The following is a 22318-nucleotide window of genomic DNA, read 5'->3' on the forward strand; positions in this document are numbered from 1 at the left end:
TTTTTTTAAAAAATAGTTGACCCGTAAGAAGGCGTCGGTCAAATAAGCAGTTAATTATTGCTACAGATGCACTGTATATTCAAGGGTACATCGATCAACCCCCCCCCCCCTATCGGTAGACTAGAGACGTGTATCGTTTTTTATTTTCCTAATAATAAATTTGTACATCATGCATTCACTTATAGATCACGTGTTTAATCAATATTGGTGTACATCAATTATCATTAAAATGATACTCCAGTTAATTCTAGCAGTAAAATGCGCTGTTTATTCTACGGTGGTAATATTCCCTCTCCCTCTCCCCCTCCATGAATTCCTTGTTTAGCCAAATTCATCAAACTTAATTAAATATTACAAGAAATTTAAGAAATCGCAAGAACAGGCTTGATGTTAAAGAGGTTTGATTAATTCTCTTAATTCAATTTTTAAGGTTTTTTTGTTTAAATAATCTTCTAAATACCCTAGATTAATATGAATTAACTTATAAATTAATTAAGAAATGATATGTTCTGGCCATCTTTGCGGCTTAATATATTAGTGTAGGATGAATAATGCCATCAGGAATCTTCCATCATATTCCATTATTGGCAGCTCGCAAGCTCTAACAATTATTGTGTGTATTGTCAAATAATATATTTTGTCCAGGCAATCACGTTTCTTGTAAAGAGAATCTAGAAGAAATTAACATAAGCAAATGGTCGGAATCATTCCGCAGGATCGAGAAACAAGCAAGGTTCGTTTTCGAGTTACCTCTCTCGCTTTTCTTCTTTTTTAAGGAAATTAAATATAGAAAGCGTTGTTGAATCGGACTTTGTGAAGTCAGTCCCCATCTCTTCTCTCAAGTCCACCCTTCCACAGTTGTTCGGACGGAAAAGAAGATCCCACTCTGTACATCTTAATGTGGCTTTTTCACGTTTTTTGGTTTATTGGGAGACTAACGTAACGTGTCTTCTTTATTTTCTAATGCTCGAAAGAATATTATAATATTTTATCCTATTTTTATTTTTCTCTTGACCTGTAGATGTGATGCCGGCTCTAATAGTTTTTTTTTTTTTTTTAAGAATAATATAAATTATTTATTGAGATTTAGATTATTGGATTGAGGTGTTTTTTTTATATGAAATCAAAATTTTAATGATCAAGTAATTACGAGTTTTAATCTTATTATTTTTATTTATTCGATAAAAATTAAATATAAGATAGTATAAATTTGTGTAAATTTTAAGCCCAAAAATTTTTCATCTGAGAGATAATATAAATCATATATTGAAACTTTAACTAACATTTTAAATTATTGAGTTGAGATAAATTTTTTTTTGTCTAATTTAGTTTTTTTTTTCTGTCCAGCAATAAAAAAATATTTTTCTCTTCTTTCAAGAACATGCATTTTATATTCATAAGAGTATTTCAAAAAAGTAAGCTATCGTGAATTAATATTGCTCTTAAGATTTGAAATTAATAAAAAAGAAAGAAATAGAGCAAACTATTTTGAAAATGGGATCCATCCGCTCTGATTTTTTTTTTTTCAAAAATATTTGAAATTTTTTTTTTTAACTTCAAATTAATATATTTTTAGTGTTTTCAAATTATTTTGATGTGCTAATATTAAAAATAATTTTTTAAAAATAAAAAAATATATCATTAATATATATTTTAATATAAAATATTATTTAAAAAGCAATTACAACGAATCGAAACAATCTCTTCAAAAAGTGAGGCTAAATGCTTTGTCATTTTTTTATTTTTATTTTTATGAAACCCTAAGTTCAGATTTTATTCATGACCCATTCATCGCACGTCACTCATCAGAAATGACCAACCCCATCACCAAAAACTCCATCCCCTTCACTTGTATATAAAGGCAAGAGAGTGCGGGGGGGGAAGTGCAATTGAAGTTCAATGTTTAATGCTCTCTAAGGCACAAGCAGATAGCTTGAACCTTGTTATAGTGGCCTGTAAATTTCTGGCACTTCTCTGTTTTAGTGCTACTTCTCAAACGCACTAATTAGACCTTGACCAAAACGTCCCTGTCCCTCTCTTTTTGTCACCCGATACGTGCCGATATTATCTACAAAATACGAGAGCATCAATGCTTGGTGTTCGAAAGAGGATTTGCAGTCCTAAAGAAGAAGAAAGTGAGCTGAGAAGAGGCCCATGGACTCTTGAAGAAGACACGTTGCTCACTCATTACATTACTCTTCATGGTGAAGGTCGTTGGAACATGTTAGCAAGAGGTGCAGGTAAATTAAAGACCTCGTGATGAGCCGTGCGTCAGCTCCAAAAGGTTAAATTGAGTAATTTCTTCTGTTTTAGTTGTTCAACTAATCATGCTCTAACTTTACAGGACTGAAGAGAACTGGAAAGAGTTGCAGATTAAGATGGCTGAATTACCTAAAACCTGACATCAAGCGTGGTAATCTTACTCCACAAGAACAGCTTTTGATTCTTGAACTGCACTCCAAATGGGGTAACAGGTATATATACAATCTCATGATCATCAAATTCAAGCCTGGAGTTGCTGTTAAATCTTATGCAGCAGCACGCCTGTGTTGTTCAGGACTTATTGTCTTATAATCCTAAATCCTAATTTTTTCTTCTTTTGAAAATCTTAGGTGGTCAAAGATTGCACAACATCTGCCTGGAAGAACAGACAACGAAATCAAGAATTATTGGAGGACAAAGGTGCAGAAGGAGGCACGCCAACTTAACATTGAAGCTAATAGTAAGAGGTTTCTTGATGCTGTTAGGAGTTACTGGATGCCAAGATTGATTCAGAAAATAGAGCAGGCTTCTTATTCTTCTTCCTTGACAACACTTGATTCACTAGCTGATCGTGAAGTCAGGTCTACATCATCCAATCTTCCAGTTCATAATTCCTTGCCAACATTGCTATGCCCTCCAGAAAGCAGATTTACACACTACTCAAATCCTGGCAGTGAAAATTCGTTCTCAGTCACAAGCCCCTATCTTCTTTCTACAAATTCCAACACAATATCACAGCAGCCTGATGAAATTCTTGAAAACCCATCTTGCTCACCTCTGCTTGGTGATACTGTCTGCAACAACTTGATTCTGAGTGACACTTACAATAAGGAGGGCAGTAGCTATGACATGGATGGATTCAATGTGGCTTCTGCTGGTATGGGCACTCATGACAATTCACCACTGGAATGTCAGGTGGCTGAAGGCAATTGGGTGTTTGACAGCATGGAAGATACTTTATGGAATATGGATGACATGTGGGTTTTTAGGGACTTGAGAGAAACAGGCATCTAATTCTAGGGTGGGGGGGTGGCCCCCTGCTATCAAGTTTAGGGTCCTTTCTATTAATCATGCTGACCCAGCCTTGAATACTTATCCGCATTGGATATAGAATAGTTAATAAATAACTCCAGCATTGTCGTAGCTGTAAAAGGATGTAATAATCTTGCCCCCTAGCTATATACGTCTAGAAAGATCAGTAAATATAGCAGTTAATGTTGATTTTAGACCTCAGATGCTTGGTTTTGATGAAGATTATGTGTATCATCTTTGGGTTTTTTTATGTAATTGTTTAGTTTCAATGATAATGATATCCTCCGGTAGGATTTCATATACCGTCGACATTCACGTCTGAACTGTTATACGGGTCATTTTCTTGATACCACTGTTCTCAAAGGACTTCCTTGTATGTTTTCACTTCCCTTATACGACTGAATTCTCTGCACTTGCATATCAAATCAATTGCTCTTGACCTCCAATGCTAACGGAAAGAAGAGAAGCCTGAAAAGGTGGTGATGTGGTGGTCATGGATTTGATGAAATGATGGATAGAAGTGACCGCACGGGGATTAGATCAGAGGTGGAGTCACATCTCAACATATACAGTAGAGGACACTCACGGTTGCCAGGGAAGGCTTGGAACAGAAAAGGGTAGCAGGGGTGGTGGCGATGTCAAAATCCCAGAACATCAATCTTCCTTCACGAAGGAAGTGCTGCTCTCCTAGAAATTATTGGTCCTTATCCGAAGAGGTGGTGGCATCTCTAACGAAAGTAACTGAAAGAGAGTAGGGCGTGTTCCTCCACATCATTTCAACATGAAAAGTTATTGGCAGGAGCACTGCTGCACTAGCACGACATGAAAGTATAATAAAGAAATTTTAATCAAAGATAGAGACAAAAGTATCTTTTAATTAAGTCTAATCTTGGATTAATAATAGATTTCCACAGTTTCTTTTCTTACTCTTTTTTCTTTTTTGGTGAGAACATACCTTTGTAGATGTTCTTTTTGTTTTTAATATTTGATCCTGTACGCGTATCTTGTTTCCATTATGAAACAAAGGATATAATTTTTATTATTATAATGTTTCATCAATTATTTCGAGCATTGATACAAGGGGTTTTAGTTATCGCTTGCTATTAGTACCGTCTTTTGCCTCGAGATGAATAATTTATAATATACACACACATACACACAACATATTTTTATATATAAAAAAATCTCAAGAAAAATTAAAAAAAATTCATATATACATCTAATTAAATAAATAATTATCAAGCTTGATCGTTATTTAGCCAAATTTATTTAGTCAAACATGTGACCAGAGTAATAGACGTAATTGAGTTCAATAATTTTTTTTTTATTTCTTATTTAAAAAATAATATTTATAAAATTAAAAACCAATAAAATATCAAAATATCAAAAACAATTTATCCCAAGTCAATTTGTAAATGACCATTGGATCTCATGGAAAATATATTGTTGCCCTTGTATATCCAGGCAATTGGTTCATGTAAGGAGGGTTAAAAAAGTAAATTAAATGTGTTACTCGCAATGTATTACCTTACAAGCCACAATATAATGGTTAATTTATTTTTAGACTTGATTATAAAAATAAAATTTTCATGTACCCCTTAATATTAACGTTAATGATCTAATTTAAATTTGATTAAATTAAAAATAATGATCAATTTAGTTTTAATACGTGAAAACTAGCATGAGTATATCATTACTGAAAAAGAAAAACATAGATTTACGGCTAATTACAGTAATATGGCATATTTGGAACATGATTGGTTGTTGCAAGAGCTATAAATCCAGGCTTCATTAACTGAGAGAGGGAGAGAGAGAGTGGGGAATTGCAAGCTTGAGGTTGAGGACAAATTCGAGGTTGCTGAAACCCGAGAGAAAAGACAGTTTTTTCCGCTTTCTGCAGTCATATTCTGACAATATAAATACATGGTATGACCAATACTAAGAGGAGGGCTAATGCTGATCTGAGATTAGACTGCTTAATTAAGCTTCATCAAATTGGATTTGAATTGAAAGGGCTGCTCTTAATGCTGATCTACTTGTTAATTAAGCTTCTTTACATAATTTACGTTGGATTTGAATTGACAGGGCTGCTGCTGATGAAATTAAACTACACATAGTAGATTTCGCTGGAAGCAATACCTAAAATTTGTAGCCATATTCATGTTACAAAATAACATGTTAAATATATGGTTAAATAAAACATTTCCTTGCGATTTGTGAGCTGATGATTTGATCTCAGATCATTATGCTGTTACTAATTTAATATCTCGTCAATTCCACTGTACGATTCACATGCCACAACATCTCTATCCACGGTGGATTGGGCCCATCAACTGTTTTATCAATTCACGAAAGACCACCGTTCTGCTGTTTTAAGGAATGCTTGTCGGTTTTCCTCTCGTCTTAATTAAGAGGGTAAGGATGTCTAGACACTTAAGACACCGTTGGGGGATTGCTATTTATCTTAAAAAATCATCATATTCATCTGTATTTAGATCTATTTATACAGAAATCATAAACGAAAAATCATTTCGAAAAAATATCTTCAACCATGTCACCACACCATCGTCATAGTGGCTTGTTTCACAACAGTGACAGAATTTTGAAAAGATGTTGCCGTTTGCTCGTGTGAAGGTGGGCATGTAGCCAAGGATCTAGCGGGGGGTGGAGAATAAACGGTTAAGATGATGCAATCATATGATTTTATAGTACTATTCTACACGTGCTGGTATATCAAGCTGCAAGATCATGTTCCTCCCTTGCGAAGGCCCACCATGCCAGTATCTTATTCTAAGATGTAGCTCTGATGATTCTTTTCTAAAGCTTCAAAGTCAGATCCGATCGTTATCCTTGGAAAACCAGCCTTCATGTGGCTCGGAAGAAATGCTTTGGGTTTCATGTGAGTAGTGGGGAATCCTGAAAGCCTAATGAGATTTCGTTCTTTCATTTCTCAATCATATCAATCTTTTCACTGTCAACACAAGCGTCAGGAGACTAAAATCTCGTATGATTGGGGCCTTTTGTTTCCTCAACTGGCAGGTGTTCCAGCCTCCCTTAATGAATTTTTGGAGCACTTCACCTATCCCCCGCAGCCGGAAATCTCAAATTTCAATATTATGATGCATGAACCAAGGGCTTTTCAAGTGGTGGTAGGGCCAATGAACTGAAAGGCAACTTGTCACTAGCTACACGAGATTGAAGTCTGTTAAAAGCCAGTATTATGGCTTTTTGTTGGAGAAAGGATTTGAAGATGCCCGTAAAAAATGCTAACCACCGAACTACCCCGAAGCCTACTGATAAGATGCCAAGGATTTGAGACAATTCCGAATGGATGCTGAAAGAACTTGGAATATGACACAAGGAAATTTACTGGAAGGAAACATGGTTCTCATTCCTTTGCATAACAAGTTGCAAAGCTAGGGAAAACCAATTTCTAAAAGTATCTTGAAGGAGGCATTTTGCTTATAATTATAGTTTTGTCATAAAATTCCCCACCTCGGATTCAGATGCAGCTAGCAGTGTCTTCATTTGGTTGCCATCCAAGATTTGGCAGTAAAAGCATCAAAAGCTTCTGGTCTGGGGAGACCGTATAACTCACTAGGATAACGGCACTTGTTGAACCAGAAAACAGGCAGCAATGAAACCAGAACCAGCGCCTAAACTACAAGACAAGACAGGTCTCTTCAGACCATACACACCTACCACAGCACCACCTACTGCCAGGTTCTCAAAACCAGTGCAAAGGAAATTCTTTTGAGCATCGAAAAATCTATATCAAACATGACTGATACAACAATTTCAAACTTCATTCGGTGAAACAAGCAGACGCAAACCTCCCTTGCCCTGGAAACTCATAACTAAAAGTCAAATGACCAAACTAGTAAACACCATTCTTCTAATAATGAAGCCATTACTCGTTATTCTCTAGAAGACGAAAAAAAACACATGATTAGAAAAATTAACTTAGTTCAGCAAATTAGCTTCGTTGGGAACCATCCAGTTTCATAACCGCTCCTGTGCCACAGAAGACCAAACATTAAACTAATTTAGATACACTCCTTTTTTGACTTTCTGTGGGGAGAAACAATGCCTTTTATCCCCAAGAATTCCCGCCTCTCTCCTAAGGCAAGGACTCAAACCTTGACTTCCTGTTACCTCTGCTTTGCAGAATTGCCCTAGGACATTCATTTCTCATCCCACATGCAACATGAGCACAAGAATTTAATTAACAAGCCAAAAGTTTCATAGAAAATAATGATTACACGCTTTGCCATACCAATCAAAAAGGGTAAAACTTCATACGCCACATTAACTATGAAAAAAAAACTTGAGCAAAATAAAGCACAAACTTGTGGGATGTTCTCGAGGCCCAATCTCTAGACAAACTGGTTTCAGGACACCAGGTTCAATGCTCATCTGATTAACCAAGCACACACCATGCATGGAAAAGGAAGCATCTAACAAAAATACAAGGTAGCATTGAAACTTCCAACATGGCTCTCCACATATAAGATGTAAAAAATTGAAGTATACCTCACTAAACACAAAGTAAAAGGAGCCTTTGACTTCAGGTAAATAACTAAGTTGAATGTTCCATTTACATATAACAAAGGTTTAGTTGCTTCAATTGCTCATGTCACTTTCAAGAACCGTGTTCCTTTAGCAAAAAACTACTACTTCCCACTCTTACCATAGCTGTCTCGAAGTGTAACAGTCCGATTGAAGACAAGCCTCTCAGGAGTAGAGTCCTTATCGACCACAAAGTAGCCTGGATTGTGAATTGAAAAAACAAAGAAAATTGATTGAGTGGAACAACATTAACGCATACATGTAAAAAACAAAACTAACTACCATAGAAAAACCAGCTGGCATTGTCCATTTAGATTGGAAAAAATCAAATGAAATGGAGCTGTGTAATTGCATTTTTTTTACACCAGTGAATAAGCAGTGTTTCCACTAAATTAGTGACTCCAAAGATAATCCACCAGCAGCCTCTGCCAACATATTTCACTATCGAAAGATATCCAAACAATATAAAACCAAGAAGGATCCAAAATTTACCAAGGCGTTCAAACTGGAATCTATCCCCCATGGCAGCATCTCTAAGTGATGGTACAGCATATGCACCGGACATCACCACTTTGGACTGTGGGTTAACATCTGAAAGCCAATTTTCATGTTCTGCAGGATTCTGACAATAAATACAGAAGTCGTGAGATATCATTCTATCTTGCTGGGGCAGGGATTGGGGAAAGAATATGAACAAATCCACAAAAAATAAAGAACTGCCAACCTCAGAATTAAACAGTTTATCAAACAATCTAACTTCGATGCTTAGGGGATCAACTTCCCGTGAAGGTTCAGCAACCCAGTGTATAACTCCCTGTGTATAAACATGTTGTATAGCAAAAGGTTACCAACAAGCAGCAACAAAATTAACATCTCTCAAAAGAATGCAATTCAAGAAATCATGCTCGGTCACATCATTTTGATTCACAACAATTAGCAAATGACACCATGAAAAGAGAAAAAAAAACCTTTGGTTTTGTCTTCTTGGAAGGATCGTATTCAGCCCGGATCTCAACAATAGACTTGTTATCGTCAGCAAGGACTACTTCTGTGCACTTTATCGGGAATGCATACCTGCCCATAAAAAAACACCTTCTATGTTATGGCAACTTTCTAAAAATGGATTGCACATCGAGCACAAGATCTGGAGAGGTAATTTTATGAAAGGGAAAGGAGTGTGCTAAACTCTTGCATACCTGAGCAGGACAGATTTACCAGGGGCAAGCCCATAGTAGTCCTTTGAGTCTTTCATCCGAAAATCAGATTGTTCAATGTATACTACTCTGGAAAATGGAACCTGGAGAACAGGATGACATAAAATAAAAAATTGGAATATCAAACAATTGGAATGATATAAAGTTAAAAATAATCAAGAGTGACTTATTAAAAAGTCAATTTCATCTTCTCCTGTTTGCTACAGTTCTCCATTTGGAAGGCCAAAAGGAAATAACAATAAAAGATATAAAAAAACCTGTAATATCAAGAGAAATTTTGTTTATGTAATTAGAATGTGTTATATATGTCATTGCACTTATAAAAGCATTGGTATGGCCTATTTTACCATTATTTCAAGGTGAATTGCAATCTTAAGGAACTGTTTAAGATTAGATTACAAATTTCTTGGCAGCCACCTGAACCGATCCCAGCTCATCCTTCGCAAGCTAGTCCTTGTCAGTGCATGCAGATTAAACTTGGTAAAAGTTGCACCAGGTTAAACTTAAAAACATATAGCTTGGAGATGACAGTTTCAAAACAAAGGCTGAGCTTAAACTCAATCCCATCAACCAAGAGGCCTACTTACATCTTAACCAAGTACATAAAAGGTTTCAGCCAGAAAGCTATATCTACCTTGTAGAAAGCAGAAGAATCTTCTGTTGAGGCATCGGGCCATTTTTTTGCATCAAGATCCATAACTAACCCAGACTCCAGGTTGGTAACAACTACCTGGAAAGATAAAAATGCTGTGGAAGCTGGTAGAAAATTGTTCACAAGGAAAGAGCAAATACAAAATACACACCTTCAGAGGCTGCAGCACAACCATTGTACGAGGTGCTGTTCTGTTTAGTTCTTCCCTTATGTGATACTCAAGCCGCTCCAAGCGTATTGTACTACAATCACTGCAGATGTATGGCAATTTTTTAGCAAAACAAATCTAATAGCTTGGGTATCTCTGACTACTAGTCTAAATATAAATGATTGCAACCTTCTAGTAATTCCAATTCCTCGGACAAAAGCATTGATTGCAGTTGAAGTTACACCTCTCCGTTTTAAACCAGCTAGTGTCATCAGTCGAGGGTCATCCCAACCATCAACATGCTTGTTTGTAACCAAGAAATTTAACTACAACAGCAAAACTTGAAGGTGATTAGTGTTATCATAAAACAGTCCATATTATAAAATTACAAGAATTCCACAAAATTGAACGATATGTTTGCTTACCTTACGCTTCGACATCACGGTGTTGGTAACATTCAGTCGTGAGTATTCCCATACATAAGGCTGATAAAGATCCAATACATGTAACAACCAGTAATATGAAGCACGCCGTGTCTCAAATTCCAGAGTGCAGAGCTGCCCAAGATATTAAATGAAATTGAATGAAAAAAGATCCAAACAGCACTCTGACTTGCTAAAATCATAAACAAACATACAGAAGATGACTGCTTATAATGATTCAAACTTAAAGAGATCGCTTGAATAGAAAAGATTCAAGCTAATTATGATGTGAAATTGAAGGCCTTAGTGTGAGAATGACACCTTTGGATTATTTTTAGTCAGGAAATTCCTTATCCTGATATGAAATTGAAAGCCTTGGCGTGAGAATAGAAAGTTCAGATTACTGTTAGTCATGAAATTCCTTACCAAAAATTGCTCACATATCAAAACTATCAAGTTATTTCAAATGCATTAAAATCTCGCCAAGATTTTTAATGCACCAGCCATTGGCATCCAATTCGAAGGCACTGCAATCTTGGCATGCCTTGGAAATTCAACTTCAAAATTATCTCAAGCAAATTGGAAACAAACAAAAAATACATTTTCCACACATCAATGTAGAAATTAGTGAAACCATAACCTTTCTAACGTTTCGGATAAAGAATTCAAAAACATGACAGATAGCTAGCAGATTAAAAAATAAAGATATCAAAATCTTCAAATTTACCTAGCAAAGTGAAACAAAAGCAAACAGGTGCCTATAAAACAAACAATAACATACCGAATGTGTGATGTCCTCGAGAGAATCCACAATGCAGTGAGCATAGTCATAACTAGGATAGATACACCACTTGTCTCCTGAATGTGGATGTGGAGTAAACTGAACAATAGAAAAATCAGACCAGTAGATGTGATAACAAACAAGTTTGAAATTGATAATGTTCATCCAATTATACTTGCCTTGATTCGATAGGCAATGAGGTCATACATATTCCCATTATCACTCTGCATGTCTTGTTTCATTCTGAGTGTCGCTTTGCCTTCTTCAATCATACCCCGTCTCATTTCTTCAAAAAGTTCCAAAGATTCTGCTATAGGTCTATCCCTCCAAGGACTGTCCATCTTCTTTTCTCTATACTCTTTAATCTCTTCTGGTGTCTAGGAACAGCATTTACACAAATTACCTCTTTTAATATGAATTCAGTCAATTCAAAAATATAAATTCCATGAACGAAAGGTGAAACTACTGAGCTCGAGAAAGTAGCCATTTCATGTAAATCGCTCATACTATAAAAACTTGCAAAAAGCATAACTATGGTACTAGATATTATCAATTACAGCATTAGTGGGTCCCTCTCTTCCTCTATCTCATATTGATTCAAAAGTAAAAAAAATTGTAGCAACCTGGTGATCAACGTAGGCATGGCCCCTCCGTATCAGCTCAACTGCTAATTCATAAAGCTCTTGGAAATAATCACTAGTGTAAGTGATCTGTAAAACTCCAACAGATATCAGATGTCAACGAGGTACATCAACCAGATATAGAAAGACAGTAGAAAGAGTAACAAATTAACAATATAACCTTGAATGGTTTCCAACCCATCCATTCTACAATCTCTTCAATATGATCAATGTATTCTTTCTTTTCAGCTTCAGGGTTTGTATCATCATACCTAAAAGTATGAAGATGATAAATAAGAGTTAGAAGCAATGGCAGATGATAAAGAAAACCAGCCATTTATTTATCATGACTACAAGTGAAGGTCAATCAAGTATGGCTGCTTTCTGACAGAGGTTAAAACTAAGTGCTCCTTCGTTCCCACCTTTTAACCACATGCACATGCATGCATGACTGCAAACACGTGAGCCATCAGGGATCTGGCAAGCAGGCAAACATATGTGTGCATGTGCACGTAGTAATTTGAAAGGAAAAGGAAGGTGTGCTCTTGATGAATGAAGGTTTTAGAGAACATGTATTATTGAGTTTTAAATGACATGAAATCCTTGATTAAATGAATTGGGAAGTTTATGGAAACAATTGATACTGCATCATAAATGTTCTCAGCTTAAAAGGATGGAGACTATTTTGTTAAGACCATCATGTTTGACAGAGCAGGTAACATGATAAAGCTGTACTTAGAATTTCTAGAAAGATTAGAAAATAAACATTGGATATAGATGTGCTAATAGCAACCATGTATCAAGAAAGAAACGATAGAGCTCCTCACCTAAGGTAGCAGCATCCCCCTCGTTCCTTTGCCAGGCCAAAGCTAACAAACATTGCCTGAGAGATGTTTATAAAATGAGTAGCTCAAAAGGCAAGACAAATAATAAATCTCAAACCCAGTAATAGTTTCTTCTTAATCAATAACCATAAGACAACATGCATAACAATGGAATACCTTGGCATGACCAATGTGTAGATATCCATTTGGCTCAGGGGGGAAGCGAGTGTAAACTTTGCCACTGGTTCTTTTGAGGTGCTTATCAAGCACTTCCTTTGTGTTGCAGCATCGCAGAACAGGTCGATCACTGAAGAATACTTCAGTATGCACCTGGTAAATTAGACCAATTCATCAGGTGTTGTCAAGTAATTTAAAACCTTCTAAATAGCTGCATATGGCATGAAGTCAAATAGGGAGATGAAGATTTGAAGAAAAGATGATGCACACTACATGTTTGATTTAAAAAGTGTGATCCTGAACAAGAATATGAGTTTTCATCTTCCTTTTAAAGTACGGCATGGATAAATACAAAGTAATGGTGGCAGTTATTGACTCAACCCAGAAGGATGCATGAATCAAACAATTTATAAAAAAGCTAATAAAAGCTAATATCATAATCTTGGTCTTATTTACCACTTCCTTCCCCACAATGGAATTTGTTGCAACCCATTTTCACACACCCGGTATCCTCATCCTTTTCTTTTCACTATCTAACATATAATCACCATGTCACCAGCATGGAAGCAAACTACAAGTGGGGATGATATATATATAAATTTCCTAAACAACATTGTTTCTTGATGAAACATAAGAAACTTTAAACTTCATTGACAAAAAAAAGAGTAGAATGTTGTCGATAACTCCAGAAAGGGTATAAAAGGCACAACGTGAAAGGTTAAAAAATGAAACACAGTAGTGTTTAACATCAAAATCAGATAACCATGAATTCCCATAATCAAATACCTTGAAATTTTCCTCAGGATTGGGAAATATCAAGAATGGATTAAGATCTTCTGATGGTTGTACTGGATTTTCATCAGCAACTTTTTTATCCTGCACAATTACAGCATACACAGGACCAAAAATAGAAAGCAATCAGAACTCTTTAATGAGGCAGATGCATGGGTAAATATAACATACATGAAATTCACTCACCTCAACTTTTGCAGGCTTTTCCTTTTTCTGTTTCGAAGGCTTCTCATTATCTGCTGCAGTCCTTTCACCAAGCAATTCATATAATTTTGCATCTATGAGTTTCTGACAACCCAGACAAGGAAAAGAAAAACATGTCAATATGGCATAACACACTCCAGCAATTGATAAATCAGTGCTGTTAAAATTCTAGGCACCAGGTTCCAGAAATATTGGACACCTGGCTCAAGGTGAAAAGTGCAGGCAAGTGCCTGAGCAAAGGCAAATCTCCGAAATTAAAAGCATCATATTTCATGAGTTGCCATAACACACAATAGGGAACAAAAGGCATGATATGGTAATAATTTTTTAGTAAAAGAAAATAATTAGTTTCACCTCATGGTTTCAAATGTTCCATGGACCCATTACATTCCATCCCATTTTGCAATATGGTGCCTCATTTCACACCACAGCCATAATTGCCATTGTGTAGATATTAGAAGAAACAAAATGGTTTTCTTAGTTTCGAAGTTTTTTTTTTTTTTTTTTCACTTGGGTTTTAGTTTTTGACTTAATCCTTGAAAGAAGAGCAAGCAGAAGATGTGGGTCACGTAAATTTGAAGCTAAATTTTTATGAGGAGCATCATATTTTTCATGACAAGTTATTTGCTCAATTGAGAGTATTCTTGCAGTCCTTTTTCAGTAAAAATATTAAAGATGTTCACATATTAGAGATAACATGTCAGAATACTATGACCAAAGCCTACAATAGCCTGCTTGTCGCGATGCCATGACCATGATCGCAATTGCAATCTAAAACCCTGGTGTTGTCTGCTGTACCATTAACCTACAAGAATTGAACAAATATAATACATCCCGGCAGCTCTTGAGGCACATCCAAAACCTAAGTATATGCTAAATCTTATGTACCTCTATTAGCACCAAAACCTAAGGACTCAAAAGTACATTAGTTCTGGGGTCTAGTGACGTGTACCTATGCATATGCCTGTTCCTGGCAGCCTACAGCGAGCTTTCAACAACTGTGATTAACTCTTTTTTATAAATTAGCAAAACCTCTACCACAGAAACTGACATCACAATAAATTCATTTGAAAACAAATAAGCACTTACTTTGACGATCTTTGGATCAGCCCATGGAAGCCTCTTGCGGACATGCCCAAATAGATCTCCTACTATAAAACAGAAGTATACAAGTCAGATTAAAACAATAAAATCAGCAAGTGACAATGAAATGTCAAAGGAGTCTTACAAAAAATGAAATCCAATAAATATCATTGACAAAACATATACAACGAAATATAATCTTTAACACTGAAAACATAATTTTCCATCAAGAGAGTGCACCAACTAGAAAGCAGAAAAGGTAAAGAAAGGCTGTGGTAAAACCCTAAATTGAACGAGAAGCAAGAACTAAGGAAATACCAACAGCATCCCAACCCAAAGAAAAGTAGATAACTAAGTAAACACAACATAGAGAAGTAACTTAAATTATAAACACTGACCATTTATTCGATAACGGAGCTCCAATATTGATCCCTTGTTCTGTTTAAATACTTCATTAACTGTCTGTTCAATATCTTCTTCAGAGACTTCAACCCCTGCTTGCAAGTAATAAAGCTATCAATGTTCACTACTGCAAAGAGGAAATTAATCAAATAGTGCAAAACCACTCCGAGTGAGTCAACCATTTTAAAAGATGAAGAAATAAGTATGAAATATAAGTCGAACAAACAGACACGCCAAGAAATAGAAATGCAATGATAACAACATAGCATGATCCTAGTGCATATGATGACAAGGATAACTTACCAACACCACAAGCTTCTTCAAACTCCTTCAACTCAAAAATCTCTGAAGCAGTACTGGATAAAAATGAAAATGCAGCTTCTAGCTGGGCTGGGGTTTTAATCTGCAAAAAAAAAAAAAAAAAAAAAGGCTTAGCTAAACAATAAGAATTGACCCAATTCCTTCAAACAAGATTTGCAGGCACTAAAGAAAAGAAAAACGTAGCAGAAATTAACTACTTATGCCAAGGAAAACTATTGTCTCCATAAAAAGGTGAAACAGCATAACCCAAAGTGACAGCATACAAAATCAAGGATCAAGGATATTGCAGTCCAAACCTTCGTGGAGACGATGTATCCCAGCAAAGTAGGGCGATGAATGAGGGCATTCGCTGGGTACTTTGTAGCAACCTATTAAGCAAATGGGAAGCAACCGTATTTCACATTAGTACAATATAGAGAATTTTAAACCCTTGTGGATTTGGATTTTTTATAGAAATCAAATCCATGGCGCTTAGACAACCAAATTTTATTTTGGAAAGGAGAAAACAAGAATGAATGAAGGCATAACCATTAACCAACCACGAGGAAACTAAAAATTTCACCGAGTTGTAATGAGGACAGCAGTTTCTACTTTTAATACACTGTGCAACTAGCATGCGTAAAATTATCTAATCTTACCATGTAAAGGAGATTTCCGATCGTTCGGTTACATCCCTCGGTGACACCAGCCTGAAAAAACAAAAGAAAAAACGCACAGGAAAAAATGTTATAAAACAGAGATTGCAGAAAAAGGAAACGATAACCAATTTTACCAGAAAGAAATTCAACCTTTCCACGATTTAGAACCTTGAAAAAACAAAAAACAAAAACACACTAAACAGAGATTTGCCATTGCTTCTCTTTCAATAAAGCTCTCGGTCATTTCAGAAACAATATTCACACTCTCGCCCACCATGGCATCACTCAATTTCTAGGCAAGCAAACATAAATCCAGTACATGCAGAGTTCGCAATCAATAATAGAAATTCTTCTTTCCTAAAAATAGAAAAGAAGGAGAAGAAATTGAATACCTCATGGATGACAGCAGTTAGATTGTTGGTAACCTTGTTGTTAGCAATGGTATTACGAGCAGTTCTCTCATCGAGACCAATCTTCAAAAACAGCTCCAATGGAGTCCCTGAGCTCTCTTCTTCTTTCACCTCCATTCTTGGTTTCTTAGATAGAGCGAGAAGGAGAGAACGATTTGGATCAACCTTGCGAGGTAGAGGCTGGGTGGTCTAAGCTAGAGAGAAAATGATAAAACCCTAATTTAAGGGGTTGGAATCGAGTGGGAAGTGAAGAAGAACCTGTCGTGTGCGTTATTCTTTTTGGAGATTTTTTTTTAGATTCTTTAGGTTTGGACACGCTGGTTACGACCGCTTCTGTTTTAAATGCCGTTATCCATGTGCACCAATAGTAGCCGTTAGTTTTCACAACTCTCATCTTCACCGTCTAAAATAAAATAGGAAGGAAATCGATTGCTTGTCATAGTCCAGCCGAGGAATTTGAACCGGCCGCATTTTCTTTATCGGTCCTTGCTTGTTTCCCAAGCTATCACAGATTCACAATGATCCAGGTTTCCAATATTCACAGGTGCGTGTGAGTATTTCAACACAATTAAATGGCTTGAAAGAATATATACTTTGGAAGCTCGTTTTCTTAGATATCTAAACAATTTCTCAGCGTGGAGGGTTTTAAATAGAAGAATTTTTTTTTGAAATAGTTTTGATACCGTTTGATTTTTGGATTGTGCCGTGATTTTAAAAATTTTGAATTTTTTTTATTTAAAATTATAATTTTATATTTTTAGATAATGTTAATGTGTTGATGTTAAAAATATTTTTAAAAAATAAAAAATATTATTTTAATAAATTTTTAAGCAAAATTATTTAAGAAAACAATCACTCTTATATTAAAAAAATATTACCTTACAATCTACGAAATAAAACAGCTAAGAATCATGTTTAATTATGCTTAAAAAAAAACTAAGCAACTTATAATTTTTAAATAATATCTCCTCAAATTAAAAAATATGTTGCTTCAGTTTCTCACATGTTCCTTAAAATAGTAAAATCCAAGAGTCATTTTTTTTCCACGAGGGAAAAAACGAATGGGTTTTTTTTCAGCAGTAAATAATGGCATATAAAACTCATCTTTAGACAATCACATATTATAAGAAAATGGAAAAATCAATACCCCTAGGTTATATTTTTTAAAATTTAATTGCTTGGGAAAAAAAAAGTTTTGATTTCTAATTAAGTCCTTCCAGTAAGAGAGATTAGAAACATGATAATATATCAAGATTTCAATAGTGTTTAGCACTGTAGTTGAAAATTGATTTTGAAAAAAATAAATTTTTTTATTTTTATCTTTAAATTAATATATTTTTTATGTTTTTATATCATTTTAATGTGCTAATATCAAAAATTATTTTTAAAATAAAAAAATATATATTTTTTAATATATTTTAAAATAAAAAAAATATATTACTACACTTCCAAACATCCTTTTTTAAGATAAACTCGATCGACACACCTCATTAGAAGTAATAAATTGAGTGATTTTCGAAAACATGGAAGATTCAATAGACAGATTTTCCTGTATCGTTCACTGAAATAGAAAAATGATAAAAGTATAGTTACTGGATATACTGTTATGTCCTTTTTCTGTTCTTATTTGGACTTGAAAACCAAGGAAAGTTTTTATTATTTATTTATTTATGGGCAGTAAGCAAAAACCGTAGGCTACAAGGAGTGGACGGGTCAGCTCTCGACTGATTTCGTGTGGAGGTTCGAGCTTCAACGAACAGTTTTCCATGGGGTCATTACGTTACTAGTGGCGGATTCAATGTGTTTTTCCGTAGAAACTGAATTAACGACTTCATTTATATTTTTTATACATTATTTATTTATTGGAATGGTGGTGCTTTTGTCACTCTCTCTCTTTTTAATACATTAAATTTCTATCTTTCCTTCTTTTTTTTTATCCCGAATAAACTAGTGTGTGTGTATGTAGAATTAAACTATTTATTAACCCATATAATATTTGCTCTCGTTATACAAGTCATCAAATAAAGTGTGTAAAAAATGTGAGGCACTATTTTTAAAAAAAAAAGGAAAAGTACGATACATTAACTATTAATCAACAAAATACTAAACAAAACTCTAATTCATATTATAATTATAATTTTTAAAATTTAAAAAAAAAAAATTAAAATTTGTAGCTAAGCAACTAACAATAACATTCGCAATTCTTTTAATACATAGCACTTTATAATTTTCAACAACACCTAATAAAACCTGATAATCTTCTACCATCAAAACAAACTCGCTAATATGATCAATTTTATTAACTATTGGATGATTCACTACAAGTTTTGAATTAATTTCAACATTAACACATTTTATATTCAATAAAATCAGCTTTTAAATCACCTCCTTCAATAACAATGCCTCTTCCATTACTGAAGTGAATATCATAATCCCTATCAATATAACTTGCTCAAAAAATATTGAACCGGTATTGCATTTTAATTTATCTAGTGTTGGTTTTTTGTAACACAAGAGAATATTTATTAAATGTAAAAAATAATTATTTTCCGTGTCAGTTATAAAATAACCAAGTCAATTGGTGTTATCGCATTCCATTAATGGAAAGAGATTCATGGAGTTTGCAGACGAATTTAGGTTTCGTAGAATCTTCAAAACCCTTGGGTCAAGCCATATAGACCTCCTCAGTAATTGTGCCATACTGCCATGTAGAAAAGCATTGGAGACGTCCAACGCCTTAAAATCAATCCATTTGATTCTGCTAATGCTAGTACAATTCGAATTGTGGTAGATTTCTCGATTGGACTAAAATTTTCAGTGAAATCTATACAATACTGTTGTGTGAAACCCCTTGCAACCAATCGAGCCTTTGAATCGTTTAACTCTGCCATCTGCTGTCCTCTTTATTCTGTACCACCATTTATTTCCCACCACATTTGCTGCTGGTGGTTTTGGAACGAGAGACACGGTGCGGTTGGAGGTAAGAGCGTCGAATTCATCCTGTATTGCAGCACGCCATTCTACACTTCTGTTACCTTGATCGAAGGACTGAGGTTCTGAAACAGTAGTGGTCTTTCTTGGCCACCACAACATAAGAACGCTTTTAGAGGGTTGAAGGCCTCAGAATCATGGGGTGGGTCCATTTCACAACCTGAGATGGTGAAGACTCAATACTGGTTCGGCTAGTAGCAGTCCTAGTTGGATGAAGATCAGCACACAACTATAAACCTTCAGGATTAGAAGCTGATATTGCATGCGAAGAGAGGAGGACAGCTTTGTTTATGTATCTTGTGAACTAGAGGAAGCAGGATGAAACCGTGAAGGATCATCAGGGGTAGTAAATACTTCAGAGGAAGTCTTTAATCCAACCACATTAGAAAATACTTCCTCAGAAATAGAAGAACGAATCCAAGATAGCAGAGTTGATCCTTCCTGAACCAGTAGTCATAAGCAGGATTGGACTCAAGTGTTGAGGTCCTGAAGTTTGGAATAGGAGGAGGAGGGCAGGGATGGTTCCATTAATGAATTCTTTTAATTTATGACAGTTGAGCAGTGGCTCAAATTGAGTCTTGCAGTCAACATAATTTTTTGGGTTTAATTTGATAGTGATAGGGAAGCTTGGCCGAGAAGAAAATTGAGGTTGTGAAATCGATGGAACAAGTATAATCGAAGAAACAGCTCTGATACCATGCTACAATTATCAAAGAGCTATGAGAGAAAAGATAACTGCGGGAGATAATTTCTGTATTGCTTGAGTAGAATTTTATAGTACGCTTCTATATGGATAGCATGCGCATTGCCTATCCAGTATTGTATATGAATTTAAATTATATTTGGCCTAAACTACCTGTATACTTCAAAAGAGTTTCGAATATATCAGCACACTTGAGTATAACTCTGACTGTGATCAAGCAAACTTCAATGAAATCCATGAAAATACGAGTAAAAATCCAGTCATAGAGATTGGTATGGCCACAGGATACAACACCTTAAATGATGAGGAAACAAAAATGGCATTAGAGATCGAACAGACAACAAGTTTATCTCAAATAGTACTGGAAGCAAACTGCTGGCAAGAACCTAATGTTATATTTCGAATCCGGTAGAAAATAAAGAGATGCATTTTCTTGGAATTTGCTCTTTATTTATTTATGTGCTGTAAAGGACAGATTCTAACAGTAAATCTTTTGAAGTAAGAAGAAAGGGAGGTATATACACTACTTGGGTGCTAGCTAAAATGCCTGTTAACGACTTAAAGCATATGAATAGAACATTTTCAGTACATCTTTGCGGTAATCAAGTTTTTTTATTATTATTCTTTCAAAATCTTTCATAGTCCATTGCTAGTGTAACTGTCAAATGCTTAAGATTTTAAGTCAGAGTTGATCGATTCAACATAGAATCACAGTGACAAAGACCCATTTACGGTAACTGCACTCTAAAAACAAACTTCGAGTATAAATCGACCTTTCAAAACTATACACAAAAGTAAAATTATATACTTGTTTGAAAAAGGTACCTTTCTTCATTCTGATTGTGATTTTTTTTTTGGAAAGAAAAACGAGGGTGTATATAGAGACTGAAGCATTAGGGCCCACATATGGGGCGGGGCATCCAAGACATAATCCTGTACAAGTCTATTGAAGCCTGATAATTAATTGAAGAAGACGGGACAATGAATAGCATTTTGTGTTGGGTTGTATCCTACGAGGGCGCTTCTCTTTTATGAGCCTTTGCTCCATTATTGTCGAGAAGGGATCCATCCCAAGATTCCTCACATGACATCTTTAGAAGGGTTTTTAATCCAGGCAATTTTCCCTTCTACAAGAGTTTATGTAAGGATGTGACTAGATTTATGTTGTTGTCATTTCTTTCCTCTCTTACTTTATGGACGATATCTCTTCAATTAATAGACGTGAAAATAAAAGTGGAACGAATCCAAACCAGCAAGCCAATAATCCCTGCTATCTCCAGCTATTACAGAACTATTCGAGCACATGATACTTCAGCGAGCGGCCTTAATGAATGCGTAGTTAAGTTATAGATTCATTTCCACCATCTCAGATGATAGCTCTAGTCCCAATTTCTTTGCACATCGTTCAAATTTGTGCCAATTTATCTTGGACTTTAAATTCTCAATTTATCCTGTACTCCCTTCTTCTCACAACTTGGAAATGCATAAAATCTCCCAGGTTTCTCTGGAAAATGACTCGTTCCTTAATTTCTGCTGAGCAGAAGGGCACTAGCTTGTAGCCTTGGTGATGGAAATCAGATGGTGTTCATGTTGCTCATGCTATGTATACGTGTAATGGACAGACAGTTCTAGCTCTTATAATTGCACTTGCAGTGTGCAAAACTTCCTAGGAGATGCCAAAATGGGTGCAAAAAACAAAACGTGATCTGATCGGACATGTAACATGTGGCAGAGGAATGAATAATACTCAGAAAGCTGACAAGGGCAGTCCATTGCCTCTAGATCTTAGTTTCTGGTATACCCAGATTGCCACCTGGCAAATGCATCTAACCATTAATATTAACATTTTGACAGTGCAAGGTGGGATTCCCTTCTCTCTTGTTGATCTTTTCTTTTTCTCTTCTAAATCTCAAACGTTTCCTTTGAAAACTTAGATTCTCAAAGAAAACCAACATGATAGAGAAAAAACAAGTTGTTTCAATAAGTTGGCAGTCAACAAGAAACTATATCATAGGTTTTCAAACATGAACAGCCAAGTTATAGCTACATTCGAAGCCCGGTAACCAAAGAATA

General features: G+C 35.3%; 2 protein-coding genes across 2 annotated transcripts; one reads left to right on the plus strand and one right to left on the minus strand.

Moving 5' to 3' along the window:
- Positions 1-1863: 1863 nt before the first annotated feature.
- LOC118039910 (transcription factor MYB62) lies at positions 1864-3605 on the plus strand. Its single transcript, XM_035046744.2, has 3 exons — positions 1864-2240; positions 2345-2474; positions 2613-3605. Exons 1-3 carry the CDS (start codon positions 2090-2092, stop codon positions 3274-3276), a joined length of 945 nt encoding a protein of 314 aa, XP_034902635.1. The 5' UTR covers positions 1864-2089; the 3' UTR covers positions 3277-3605.
- A 3962-nt stretch (positions 3606-7567) lies between these two features.
- LOC118039908 (glutamine--tRNA ligase, cytoplasmic) lies at positions 7568-16867 on the minus strand. The gene is made up of 23 exons (XM_035046742.2): positions 16534-16867; positions 16142-16192; positions 15800-15871; positions 15486-15585; positions 15179-15274; positions 14787-14848; positions 13680-13781; positions 13488-13577; positions 12702-12854; positions 12528-12583; positions 11882-11972; positions 11704-11790; positions 11260-11457; positions 11081-11179; positions 10303-10434; positions 10067-10203; positions 9881-9980; positions 9712-9807; positions 9060-9160; positions 8832-8937; positions 8588-8677; positions 8356-8485; positions 7568-8062 (listed from the first exon to the last, which is right to left on the minus strand). Exons 1-23 carry the CDS (start codon positions 16666-16668, stop codon positions 7968-7970), a joined length of 2379 nt encoding a protein of 792 aa, XP_034902633.1. The 5' UTR covers positions 16669-16867; the 3' UTR covers positions 7568-7967.
- Between the last annotated feature and the right edge of the window lie 5451 nt (positions 16868-22318).

This window comes from Populus alba, chromosome 8 (genome assembly GCF_005239225.2).
Source record: "Populus alba chromosome 8, ASM523922v2, whole genome shotgun sequence".
NCBI classification, from domain to species: domain Eukaryota; kingdom Viridiplantae; phylum Streptophyta; class Magnoliopsida; order Malpighiales; family Salicaceae; genus Populus; species Populus alba.